The sequence below is a fragment of the Vulpes lagopus genome, chromosome 2 (genome assembly GCF_018345385.1).
Source record: "Vulpes lagopus strain Blue_001 chromosome 2, ASM1834538v1, whole genome shotgun sequence".
NCBI lineage: Eukaryota > Metazoa > Chordata > Mammalia > Carnivora > Canidae > Vulpes > Vulpes lagopus.
In genome coordinates, this window is record NC_054825.1 from 159325481 (window position 1) to 159337515 (window position 12035).

The 12035-nt window shown below is 60.9% G+C and overlaps 2 protein-coding genes across 7 annotated transcripts; both read left to right on the forward strand.

The window, feature by feature from the left end:
- Nucleotides 1–2334: 2334 nt before the first annotated feature.
- Nucleotides 2335–9325, forward strand: ZNF628 (zinc finger protein 628). Of its 2 annotated transcripts, none has more exons than XM_041742897.1 (2): nt 2335–2464; nt 5876–9325. In XM_041742897.1, exon 2 carries the CDS (start codon nt 5881–5883, stop codon nt 8986–8988), a length of 3108 nt encoding a protein of 1035 aa, XP_041598831.1. In that variant the 5' UTR covers nt 2335–2464; nt 5876–5880; the 3' UTR covers nt 8989–9325. The 2 variants fall into 2 exon arrangements, with proteins under 2 accessions (XP_041598831.1, XP_041598832.1); XM_041742898.1 differs by lacking the exon at nt 2335–2464 and adding an exon at nt 2493–3221.
- Nucleotides 2347–12028, forward strand: NAT14 (N-acetyltransferase 14 (putative)). 5 transcript variants are annotated; one of them, XM_041742902.1, is made up of 3 exons: nt 2347–2464; nt 10161–10277; nt 10930–12028. In XM_041742902.1, exons 2-3 carry the CDS (start codon nt 10206–10208, stop codon nt 11476–11478), a joined length of 621 nt encoding a protein of 206 aa, XP_041598836.1. In that variant the 5' UTR covers nt 2347–2464; nt 10161–10205; the 3' UTR covers nt 11479–12028. The 5 variants fall into 5 exon arrangements, with proteins under 5 accessions (XP_041598836.1, XP_041598834.1, XP_041598833.1 ...); XM_041742900.1 differs by lacking the exon at nt 2347–2464 and adding an exon at nt 9490–9617; XM_041742899.1 differs by lacking the exon at nt 2347–2464 and adding an exon at nt 9746–9903.
- Nucleotides 12029–12035: the final 7 nt, after the last annotated feature.

Here is a 12035-nt window from a genome sequence, read left to right on the forward strand (position 1 = left end):
TATTCTTACCCTGTGGGAGGGATAGGCCATCTGCCACTGGGCTCCTGCCCACCCCTATCTTGCTTAAAGTGCATCTCTGCTCTCTTTCCTGCACTGAGATGAAAAAAGTAATTTTATTTTTTGTCTGTCCCTGGGAGTCCTGTCCGTGGTTCAGATAACTCCTGCTATGTGTAGACAGGTGCTCCAGGGCCACTTTTCACCCCAGTCCCTAATCCTCTCCTCTCTTGCACACAGGGCCTTTGGGGCATGAATAACAGCCTGGTCCCTGGAAAGGGTCAGGTAGGTTTTGGTCACCTTCAAAGCTTGCAATCCCCACTCCCAGCTCTGTCCTCCAGGATGAATGGTTTATCCGGCTGGCAAAGTGGGAGACTGTCTCAGAGGCCCTGTAGCTGGATAAGATGCGTGATCTAGTTAAGGGGGTTGAAAAGCTCCTGGGGCAGGGTGTTGTTGGCCAGAAACAAGAATGCCAGGGGCTTTGAATGGTGTTTGCTAGGTTCCACATTTAAACTCCTGGAGGCCTTCACTCACCCATATCCACCGCTCCTGCTTTATTTTTCTTAGCAGCATGTAGAATAGGACACACACTATTTATGACTTGTTTATTTATTACTTATTTATTGTCATCCTTTACCCACTGTAGATTTTATAAACTCCCTGGGACAGGACTTTTGTTGCCTTCACACCCTATTGTTATGTCCCCAGCTCATAGGACAAGACCTGGGAGGGGCCTGGATCAGGACAGAGGGTCTAGGGCAGCCCTGGTGGCGCAGCGCCACCCTCAGACCCAGGATCAAGTCCCACATCAGGCTCCCTGCATGGAGCTTGCTTCTCCCTCTGCCTGTGTCTATGTCTCTCATGCATAAATAAAATCTTAAAAAAAAGGGGGGGCGGGGACTGAGGGTCTGGACACCATAAGGCCTGGTTGGGGCACCTCTGGTGATTTCCTGTGATCTTATCTGTGTCTTTGGCACCTGGATTCCCAGTTTGCTTGTCTGTACAAGGACCCCACGATGTCCCTTGTACAGGGTCCTACATGAGGTGTCCAGCTACTACTATTTCGAAAAAGCCAGTTAAATCTTCACAACCAGTTGCTTCAGGCCATTGAGTTAAAAACCTTTATTTTCTGGCTCCAGAGTAGGGGATGGCCAATAAGGGCAGGTGCTGGGGCTCTGCCTCTCTCACCTCCCTTATTATATCTCCTGACTGGGGGTGGGGGGTGTTGGTTGGCTAGGGTTGTGTTGGTACCAAGAGGTCCTTTCATTATTGCAGGGACCCTTGAGATGAAGGTGGGCCTGGGGTCTCCCCGTAGCCAGCTGGGCATTACATTCCACATCTACACCTCGACCTAGTGTGGAGTCCTTCCTTCATGTGGGGACCAACTGTATGGGGCTCAGTCTGGTGTGCTGGGGAGCTCTAGAAGCAGGTGGGGACAGACCCCAGGGCAGGGCCTCCTAACTCTACCCCTGTGGCCTTCCCCTCTTTATTCTTCAATAGCTCAGAGCTGAGAAGGTATGCGGTAGGAACAGAAGGGCCTTCTGGTCTGATAAGCAGCCCTCAGGCTTAGGGGGGAATGCCTTGGAGCAGCGGCGCTCTCCACCAGGGGATGTGTGTGTGGGGGAGGTGGAGGCAGGGACAAGGAATGCTGCTTGGCACCCTAAAATGCACACAGTGGCCCTCACAACCAAGAACCATGTGGCCCAAATGTGACTAGTGCCGTGGTTGAACAACGGTGTTGGGTGACCTGCATTGGTCAGTACGGCTCAGAGGCTGAAGTTGTCCTGGGGTCAGGTGGAAAGGAGGGAGGGGGACCGGGACAGCTCCAGGCCACGAAGAAGGCACAACTGGGCCCACGTTCCCGCACAGAAGCCCGGGAGCCGCGAGCACGTGGGGCCTCTGAGGCCAGGAAGCACCACGAGCCTGTTTCCCCAGCGGGGAGTTCAGAGACCCAGGGCCTGGGTGTGGGGGCCAGGCCAGGGAAGACCACACCCCCTGGTTGGCTAGGCCCGTTCGGAAATCGCCCTGGGGAGGGAGTCTATGAATCGATAGTAAAAATGAGAACACGCGACCTCGTGTTTGGGTGCGGCCTCCCCTGGCCAGGCGCTGACTTCCGCTACCCAGAAAAGACCCAGGGGCCAGGGTCGAGGAAGAACTACAACTCCCACGATGCCGTGCGCCGCTTGCGGCGGGTAGCGAGCAACCGCCAAAAGCCAACGGGAGGGGCGGGGCGGGGCCTCGGCGCACGTGGCGTCGTGACGCGCCGACGGCGACGTCGGGGTTTGTGTGCGCGAGAGGCTGCCGATAAAGGTTGGGTGCCTCGTGCCGGGGGCTGTTGGGAGGGAGCGCGCCCCCGCCCCCCTCCCAGGCCCCCACTCTTGTCCTGCCGCTGCCGGGGCCCCGTCTTCCCGTCGGCCCCCGCGGGAAGGCCCTAGGTCTTTCCCGCTCACTCCCCCGATCGGGGCCGCAGGTGAGAGACCGGAGGGGTGGGGGTGGGGGGAGGGACCGGAGGGCGGGGACGCTGGGGAAACGGCGAGCGTGAAACCGGAAGAGATGCCTTAAAGGGAAGGGCGCTAATTCACCTCCGACTTTTGTTCTCTGGGCCGGCTCCGCCCTCTTAAAGGGCAAGGGGTTGCTTTTACAGGAGCGGGTCTGGTTCTGCGGTTCCCTGCAGCTTTCCCGATTTTCATCCTCTTAAGGACGGATTGTCTTGTGAAAGGTCACGGACGGGGCCCCCGACATTGAAGGACTAGCTCCTGAGGCCTGGTGGTTTCCAGGCAGACACTAGCTGAACTCAACAAAGGTGGACGCTGGTGTGCAGCAGGAGCAGCCCCTTAAAGGGGAAGTCGGGTCTGATGGAAGGGTGTGGTCCTGTCTTTGGACCGGGTGCTCTCCGGGGCAGGATGGGTCCGACCCATGCAGAGGGCCGATGTCACAGTTTAAGGCTTGCTCGGCCTTCCGGAAGGCACGGGCAGTTTCTCCTAGAAGGACTTGATTACACGTTAAGAGGCTGCTCATCTGGCTACAGGGAATCTTTAGAGCTGTCCAAAAAGGGGGTGCCCCGGCTTTTCCCATTCAGGATATGTTTTCTCAGTGCTCGCTCTGAGCTACACGTTGTTTTAGGCGCTGGAGTGCGATAGTGGTTAAGATGCCACTAAATTCAGTGGGTGGAGGCTACAGGTGCTGCTGAACACCTCCCAGTGCTCCGGACGGGCGCCTTGGCACAGGTCAGCTTGCATCTCAACAGTGCTGAGGTTGGGAAACCCTGATTGAAAGCCGGTCAGAAGGTGATACATGCTGTAGAGGATGGGGAGTGTTGGAAGGTGGAAGGGGTTGTAGATTAGGGCCCGTGCAAGGAATGCCTCCCCCAGGTGACAGGTCAGCGAGGTGCTTGGCAGGGGCCTGCTGAGGGCTTCAGGTGGTGACAGGATGGCGTGAGAGTCTGAGAGGCTACAGGGAGGCCGGTGGGGGCGGGGAGGAGGCCATGGGCGTGGAAATTCTGCAGGCTCTTGTAAGAGAGTGGTCTTGTCTACCCCGCAGGTGCTGTGTTGGGCGCATCCTGGGAGTAGGAAGAGTAGGGGTGGAAACGTGGAGATCTGTGTTAGGAGGATGGCCCTGTGCAAAGGTGGCAGTGGGAGATTTGGAGAGAAGTGGCCAGATTCCAGACACATTCCTGCTGGAACAAGGGAACTGGCTGATGGATTGGTCATAGGTGGTGAGAGGAAGAGGGGATGCTGAGGAAGAACAGAGTGGGTTTTTAGGGATGGAGGAGAATGTCAGTGAAACAAGGAGTGAGCAGGAGTGGAAAAAAAAAAAAACTCCTCCGAGTTAGACTGGTGACATGTTAAGCTTGAGCTAGCTGTTATCCATCCATATGACATATGGTAGCAGGGCTCTGGAGTTTAGAGGAGAGTGTGTCAAGTAGAGATCCATTTTGGAACCATCCTGTTTATAGACAGATCCTGGAAGAGAGTGTGGATGAGGAAGAGGATCAAGGGTTGGCCGAGCCCTGAGCTCCCCTACATTTGCAAGTCAGGAAGAAGGAACCAGTGCCCAGAAGGGAGGAGAGTGGCTTCAGGAGGGAGGGACCCCTTGGGGATTGAGCAGAGACTGTGCAGTTTAGCACCAGCCAGGCCAGGAGTGGAGTTGGGGAGGAGGATCTGAGTGTCAGGGTTTGAGATGGAAGAAAGCATGTATTGACAGCACTTTTGAGTTGCTTTGTTGCAAAGGGGGTGGAGAGAAATAAGGCCACAGCTGGAGGGGTGGTGGGGTGAAGGGTTTTGTTGTTTAAAGATGGTAGCTAGGGACCCCTGGGTGGCGCAGCGGTTTGGCGCCTGCCTTTGGCCCAGGGCGTGATCCTGGAGACCCGGGATCGAGTCCCACATCGGGCTCCCGGTGCATGGAGCCTGCTTCTCCCTCCGCCTGTGTCTCTGCCTCTCTCTCTGTGACTATCATAAATAAATTAAAAAAATAAAATAAAATGAGCTGACGGGCAAAGTATGAGAAATAGGCATTTAGAAAACCAAGGGTTGCATGCAAGTAGAGAAAAATATGACATCTTACCAATTTCGCAGGGCATGCTTTTAAAAAAAATAAATAAATAAATAAAGATGGTAGCTAGAGCTTGTGGGTAAGCTGATGGGAACAGTCTAGCAGATGAGGAAAAGTAGGTGGGAAGTCAGAGTCAGAAGCAGGCAGTGGGGAGGGAGGCTGTGTAGGGATCCTCAACCTCAGCACACTGATGTTTTAGACTGGATCATTCTGTGCTGTGGAGGGCTGTCCCCGTGCACTGTAGGGTATCAAGCAGCATCCCTGGTCTCCCCCCACTAGATGCCAGGAGCAATGGCCCCTCCACTGGATGAGTCTCCAGGCATTGCCAGATGTCCCCAGGGATGGGAGTGCAACTGCTCCTATTGAGAATTACTGATATAGTAGTTGAAACATGGGAACATTGTCTTCTGATTGCTTTTACGTTCTCAGTGACAAAATTGATGGCAAGATCACAGAAACATGCTCAGTACCACCTGTTGGGTGGGTATGTGTATGTGCTGAATGGACTAGAGAAATGCAGTTTGGGCAATGCAGGGAACCGTGAGAGGCATGGGTGTTAGTGCAAAACCAGGGGTAGACAAACCAGGGGTAGAGCGTGCAACTCTTGATCTCCAAGTTGTGAGTTCAAACCCCACACTGCGCCTGGAGATTACTTAAAAAAATAAAATCTTCAGAAAAAAAAGATATTTTAAAAAGGGAGACTGAAGTCAGGCAGGAAGTGAGGATGTGGATGGGGTGGAGGGTGCAGAGCCTTTATGGGTCTGGTTGAATTGAGGGATTTTTGATTAATGCACAAGAGGAAGTAGGCAGCCAGGATGGGGGATGGAGAGTGGGATGCGCACAGGGCTTTAGTTATGGTGGCAGCAGGAACTGTGTTGAGGCAGGATGGAGGCAGAGGTCTTTCCAGGAAGAAGGGTCAAAAGTCAGAAGGCAGGGTGCTAGAGACACGCCAGGCCTTTTCCAGGACAGTACCTGTCTGTAGAGAGAGAAAGAGCTTGGTCCTAAGGGAAGTGCTTGGCCTCCTGAAAATCACGCATGGGCTTCTCAGAGTTGTCCAGCCTCCTAGAGGGGATGGCCAGCATCCTATGGGTGGTGAGCGCTCATCCTAGCTTGCCAGAAGCTTCAGTTCTAGCACCCACAGCCTTGGCTGGGGCAGACCTGACCACTGGGGGGCCCTGATGCTAATGGAGGCTCTCTGTCCCATGGGTGGGCTGGGGAGATACCCTGTGCCTCTTCCAGGGCCAACGTGTAGGTCCAGGTTGAGAAGACGGGTTGTTGGGTGGAGGTGGGGTGAGCTCCTGCCTTGCCCTGACCCAGCCTCCCCCGCCAGGTGTGATGGTTGGCTCCCACGCAGACATGGCCCCCGCCTCTACCACCGAGGGGCCCGGGGAGAAGCCTGGCCCTGCAGCCCCTGCACCGACCGCCCAGTACGAGTGCGGGGAGTGTGGCAAGTCTTTCCGGTGGTCTTCCCGGCTCCTCCACCACCAGCGCACACACACAGGCGAGCGGCCCTACAAGTGCCCTGACTGCCCCAAGGCCTTCAAGGGCTCCTCGGCCCTGCTCTACCACCAGCGGGGCCACACAGGCGAGCGGCCCTACCAATGCCCTGACTGCCCCAAGGCCTTCAAGCGCTCGTCGCTGCTGCAGATCCACCGTAGTGTGCACACGGGCCTGCGGGCCTTCACATGCGGCCAGTGTGGCCTGGCCTTCAAGTGGTCCTCACACTATCAGTACCACCTGCGGCAGCACACGGGTGAGCGGCCCTACCCATGCCCCGACTGCCCCAAGGCCTTCAAGAACTCGTCCAGCCTGCGGCGCCACCGCCACGTGCACACGGGCGAGCGGCCCTACACCTGCAGTGTGTGTGGCAAGAGCTTCACCCAGAGCACCAACCTGCGGCAGCACCAGCGCGTGCACACGGGCGAGCGGCCCTTCCGCTGCCCCATCTGCCCCAAGACCTTCACGCACTCATCCAACCTGCTGCTGCACCAGCGCACCCACAGCGCAGCGGCCAGTGCCCCTGCCCCACCGCAGGAGGAGCCCAGCACCAAGGTCTTGATGTCCGACGCCTACCTGCATGCACCTGTGCCCCCACCGCCGCCTGCGCCCCCACCCGTGGTGCCTGAGCTTTTTCTGGCGGCGGCGGAAACCACGGTGGAGCTGGTGTACCGCTGCGAGGGCTGTGAGCTGGGCTTTGGTAGTGAGGAGCTGCTCCTGGAGCACCAGCCCTGCCCCGGGCCAGAGGCAGCCACCCTACCCCAGGACACGCAGGCTACGACCACCCCCAAGGCAGACCCCGCCCCACCACCTCCCCAGTCCCCACCAGCCCCCCCCCCACTGCCCCCGCCCTCGGCCAACCCCCCGGGGTTTGCCTGCCTCCCATGCGGGAAGTCCTTCCGTACAGTGGCCGGCCTCTCCCGCCACCAGCACAGCCACGGGGTGGCCAGCGGGCAGGCGTTCCGCTGTGGCAGCTGTGACGGCGCCTTCCCGCAGCTGGCCAGCCTCCTGGCGCACCAGCAGTGCCATGTGGAAGAGGCGGCGGCTGGACGCCCGCCCCCTCAGGCCGAGGCTGCCGAGGTCACCTGTCCCCAGGAGCCGCTGGCCCCAGCGGCCCCCGCCCCGCCCGCGCCCACGCCAGCCTGTACCGAGCGGCCCTACAAGTGTGCAGAGTGCGGCAAGGCCTTCAAGGGCTCCTCGGGGCTGCGCTACCACCTGCGGGACCACACGGGCGAGCGGCCCTACCAGTGTGGCGAGTGCGGCAAGGCCTTCAAGCGCTCGTCCCTGCTGGCCATCCACCAGCGTGTGCACACGGGCCTGCGGGCCTTCACATGCGGCCAGTGTGGGCTCACCTTTAAGTGGTCCTCACACTACCAGTACCACCTGCGGCTGCACTCGGGCGAGCGGCCATACGCCTGCGGGGAGTGTGGCAAGGCCTTCCGGAACACGTCGTGCCTGCGGCGCCACCGCCACGTGCACACCGGTGAGCGGCCCCACGCCTGTGGCGTGTGCGGCAAGAGCTTCGCGCAGACCTCCAACCTGCGGCAGCACCAGCGTGTACACACGGGCGAGCGGCCCTTCCGCTGCCCACTCTGCCCCAAGACCTTCACGCACTCGTCCAACCTGCTGCTGCATCAGCGCACCCACTCGGCCGAGCGCCCCTTTGCTTGCCCCATCTGCGGCCGCAGCTTCGTCATGGCAGCCTACCTGCAGCGGCACCTGAGGACGCACGCCCCGGCCCCCGCAGCTACCGGCCCCCCAGCCCCCGCCACCAGCTCCCAGCCCCCTGCCCCACTGGTGGCGGCCCCAGCCCCATCCACCACCCAAGATGTCCATGTGCTCCCCCATCTCCAGGCCACACTCTCCCTCGAGGTGGCGGGGGGCCCGGCTGCGGCCCCACCCCCGGGCCAGGCAGCCCCCAACTCCCAGACTTTTCTCCTGGTGCAGACGGCCCAGGGCCTCCAACTCATCCCTAGCAGCGTCCAACCCCCTACACCTGCGCCCCCACCTGCTCCCCCCAAGCTCATCCTGCTGCCCTCCTCCAGTACTGGTGCTGGGGGCCGCCGCGGGAGGCAGGGCACACGTGCAGCAGGGAAATCTGGTCAGGGGCCTGGAGTAGTATGGCTGCCAGGTCCTGGGGGGTTGGGGGTCCAGGGAGGGGGCAACACAGGGGCCAGTGGGGGAGGGCAGAGCCTCATTGTTCTGCAGAATGTAGGGGGTGGGGAGGCAGGGGCACAGGAAGTGAGTGGGGTCCAGCTCCAGCCCCTCCGGCCAGCCCCCGAGGTGACCACGGTCCAGCTCCAGCCCACCCAGGAGGTGACCACAGTCCAGCTCCAGCCCGCTCAGGAAGTGACCACAGTCCAGCTCCAGCCTGTGGCAGGCCAGCTCTCCAATCCCAGCGGGGGAGCTGTGACTCCTGAGGCCCCCAATCTGCTGGTGGTTCAGAGTGGCACAGCCGAGGAGTTGCTGGCAGGTCCAGGCTCTGGGGAGCCAGGTGACGGTGAGGCCAGTGCTGGTGTTGTCCAGGATGTGCTGTTTGAGACACTGCAGACAGATGAGGGGTTGCAGAGTGTCCTGGTGCTGAGTGGGGCAGATGGGGAACAGACCCAGCTGTGTGTGCAGGAGGTAGAGACCCTCCCTCCTGGGCTGGCCGAGCCTCCAGCCCCTGGCCCTTCTGGACAGAAGCTGCTCATCATCCGCAGTGCACCTGCCACTGAACTGCTGGACAATAGCAGCGGTGGGGGAGGTGCTGCCACACTGCAGCTGCTGGCCCCCCCCCCACCTGCCCAAGCCTCTGCCTCAGTGGGCATCTCCACAGCTCCCACCTCCCAGATGGTACAAGTGGTACCCACTGGCGCTGCACCTGGAGGTATGACCCCACAGGGCCTACCCTCCATCCAGATTGTCCAGACTCTGCCCGCAGTCCAGCTGGTGCATACGTTTTGAGGAGAACCACTGGGACTTAATTGTGCCCTACACAGAGACCACAACTCGCTGGGCTGGGCTGGGCTAGAGGGAGGGGAGCTGCAGGCTGGGCTTGCTAATAAAGACTGGAAACTTCTCTCCCGTATTTTATGTTCTTGGGGGCTGGTTGGGGTGGGGGGAATGTCATGGCCATAGCCACCGCTTGGGACTTTGAGGGTCTTGTATCTCTTGCTTCCTGGCTCGCAGGTGACTCACTTGGAGATTTCTGGCCAGCCGCTTCTAAGTGCGGTTCTTTTTGTCATTTTACAAAGGGATGCAGCGGTCCCTATCGTGGGGAGGAGTTGGGATCTAGAATTGTGGTTTTGTCACGTGTTCGCTCTAAGTCACCCCATCCCTCCCCGCATCTGAAAAATGGGCGCGGGGGAATCCTTCTCCCGAAGGTCCCGGAGAGCACAGGTAGTTCGCAGCAGCGGAGGTTCCTGGGGCCGGGAGGTTGCGAGCCAGCGAGTCCAGAGTGCGGCCCCTCCCGCGAAGGCCCGGGAGCCAATGAGAGCCGGCCCGCTCCCGTCACCGCGCACCCCCGCCTCGCCGGTTGCTAAGCAACCGGCGAAGGTCAGGTAGCGAACGTGCGCTCCTCCTGTGCGGGCCGGGTGAGTACGGGTCTGCGCTCACCCGCCGCCCTCAGTCGGCTCGCGTCTCCTCCCCCTGTCCCCCGACCCCAGCCCTAGGGGGTCGCTGCTCCCAGCTCCCGGCCTCTCCCCGGCGCGCGCCCAGGGCCCCGCCACCTGCCCCAGCCGGGACGCTTGGCAACTGTTGCTAAGGCAGACTGCACACCCCGCCCCTCCATGCGCGAGTGTGACGTCACTTCCGCAAGCGACCCCCTTCACTACCCTGCAGCCCCCGCACCTGGTGGAAGGCCCGAAGCGGCCTGCCGAGGTTCTCGCGGTGCCTGCTCCTGCGGCGCGGGTCGGGGACGCCTGCGGGGCAGCGAGCGTGGTCCAGGCGCTGGGGGCTGGGGGGAGTCCCGCTGACTCCCCAGGGCCGTCCGGGAGCCTGGGAGGGAGCCCCGGGTGGCAGGGTGCTGGACCTCGCCTGGGGAGCCCCAGCCTCCAGGGTCCCGGTCAGGGTCCCGTTGCTGCTGGTCCTCCCTGTCTGGGGCGCCTCCCTGACGCCGGCCTGCTTGTTTTCACCAGGTGCACGCCTGCTCCCTTTGGGGGCGCGGGAGCCTGGCGGCGGCCATGGCCCCCAGCCACCTGTCAGTGCGGGAGATGAGGGAAGATGAGAAACCCTTGGTGCTGGAGATGCTGAAGGTGAGAGCGCGCGGGGGTGCCTTGTGCGTGGCTTCAGCCACTTGCCAGAGCCAGCCCGGACTCCTGGGACCCGTTCTTTTCCTTCTGGCTCGGTCCCTTTCCTTTCCGGTGCCGCAGAGGTTTTAGGGGTGCCTGACTGGTTGGGTCTTGATCTTGGGGTCATGAGTTCAAGCCCTACTTTGGGTTTAGAGATTTTATTTTTAAGTTTTAATAGATGGAGGGCGGTGGAAGAGCATGGTCCCAGCTCCCTCCCTAGTCTGCAGACTCCAGCCCTGCGCTTGCCCCCAAAGCCCAGCCTCCTCCTCAACACTCTTCAAAGCAGAAAGAGCCCTTGGGCCTCAGCCTGGCCCCTCCTGAGCCCACCCCTTGCTGCCCGAGCTTGCTCCTGCTCTGAACTGGGGCAGTCCTCTGCCCTGTGGCCTCAGTGTCCCCCACAGCTCCTAACTCACTCACTTGCTCAAGGCCCAGGGTGCCTAGGGCAGATGCAATCCTATTCCCTGCTGTTCCTTGCCCCCATCACAATGCCTTCTCATTTGGGAGCTCCCACCGCTCCGCCCCTTCCCCAGGCACAGCCCACCCCACTCCTCCCGGATCCCCAACAGCCCGATGTATGGCTCAGGCCCCTGGCTCTGACAGCACCCTCTGCCCACAGGCTGGTGTGAAGGACACAGAGAACCGTGTGGCCCTCCATGCCCTAACACGGCCACCAGCCCTGCTCCTCCTGGCTGCAGCCAGCAGTGGTCTGCGCTTCGTCCTGGCCTCCTTCGCCCTGGCCCTCCTCCTGCCTGTGTTCCTGGCTGTGGCAGCCATGAAGCTTGGCCTGCGGGCCCGATGGGGCTCATTGCCTCCACCGGGCGGCCTGGGGGGCCCCTGGGTGGCAGTGCGCAGCTCGGGTGATGTGTGTGGCGTCCTGGCCCTGGCCCCAGGGTCCAGTGCTGGGGATGGGGCCCGGGTCACCCGCCTCTCGGTGTCTCGCTGGCACCGCCGCCGAGGTGTAGGCCGGCGGCTGCTGGCCTTTGCCGAATCCCGGGCGCGAGCCTGGGCAGGAGGCATGGGGGAGCCCCGGGCCAGGCTTGTGGTCCCTGTGGCGGTGGCAGCGTGGGGCGTGGCAGGGATGCTGGAGGGCTGTGGCTACCAGGCTGAAGGGAGCTGGGGCTGCATGGGCTACACACTTGTGCGGGAATTCAGCAAGGACCTGTGAGGACTCTGGACCCTGGAGGAAGGGAGAGCACTTAATGAGCAGCTACTGTGTGCGGGTTGAGTCCCCAGGCCTGCATAAGGCAGGACACTCCACTGCAGGCTGACGGCTATCTGTAGTGCTTGAACTTTTCGCAGCGGTCAACCTGTCCAGCCCCCTGACCCGGATTTTGTCTGCACTGAGAAGTCTCCTCTGTCCGTCTGCCAAGGTTGCACAATTTATGCTACAGGCCTGGGCGAGATCAGTCAGGAGGAGGACAGGAGGCCCGCAAGTGGGTTAGGGTTAGGCCCACCCCCATGGGTTAGGACCTGCGGGCACCCCAAATGGGGACGAGGCCCTCCTGGGAACGGGGAGGGGCTTGATGTCTGCACAGAGGGGATGAGCAGAGCCCTTACAGGGGAAGGGAGTCTGACCAGAGCAAGGCCCTGGCAAGGATGGAGGGCACAGGGCTGCCAGTGCCAGGCCCCTCCCCAGAAGGTGAGCTGAGAGGGGCGCCAGCCAAACCCATCTGGTTTTTTACACCCGATTGTTAATAAAGCCTGAAACTGCTGCACGTCCGT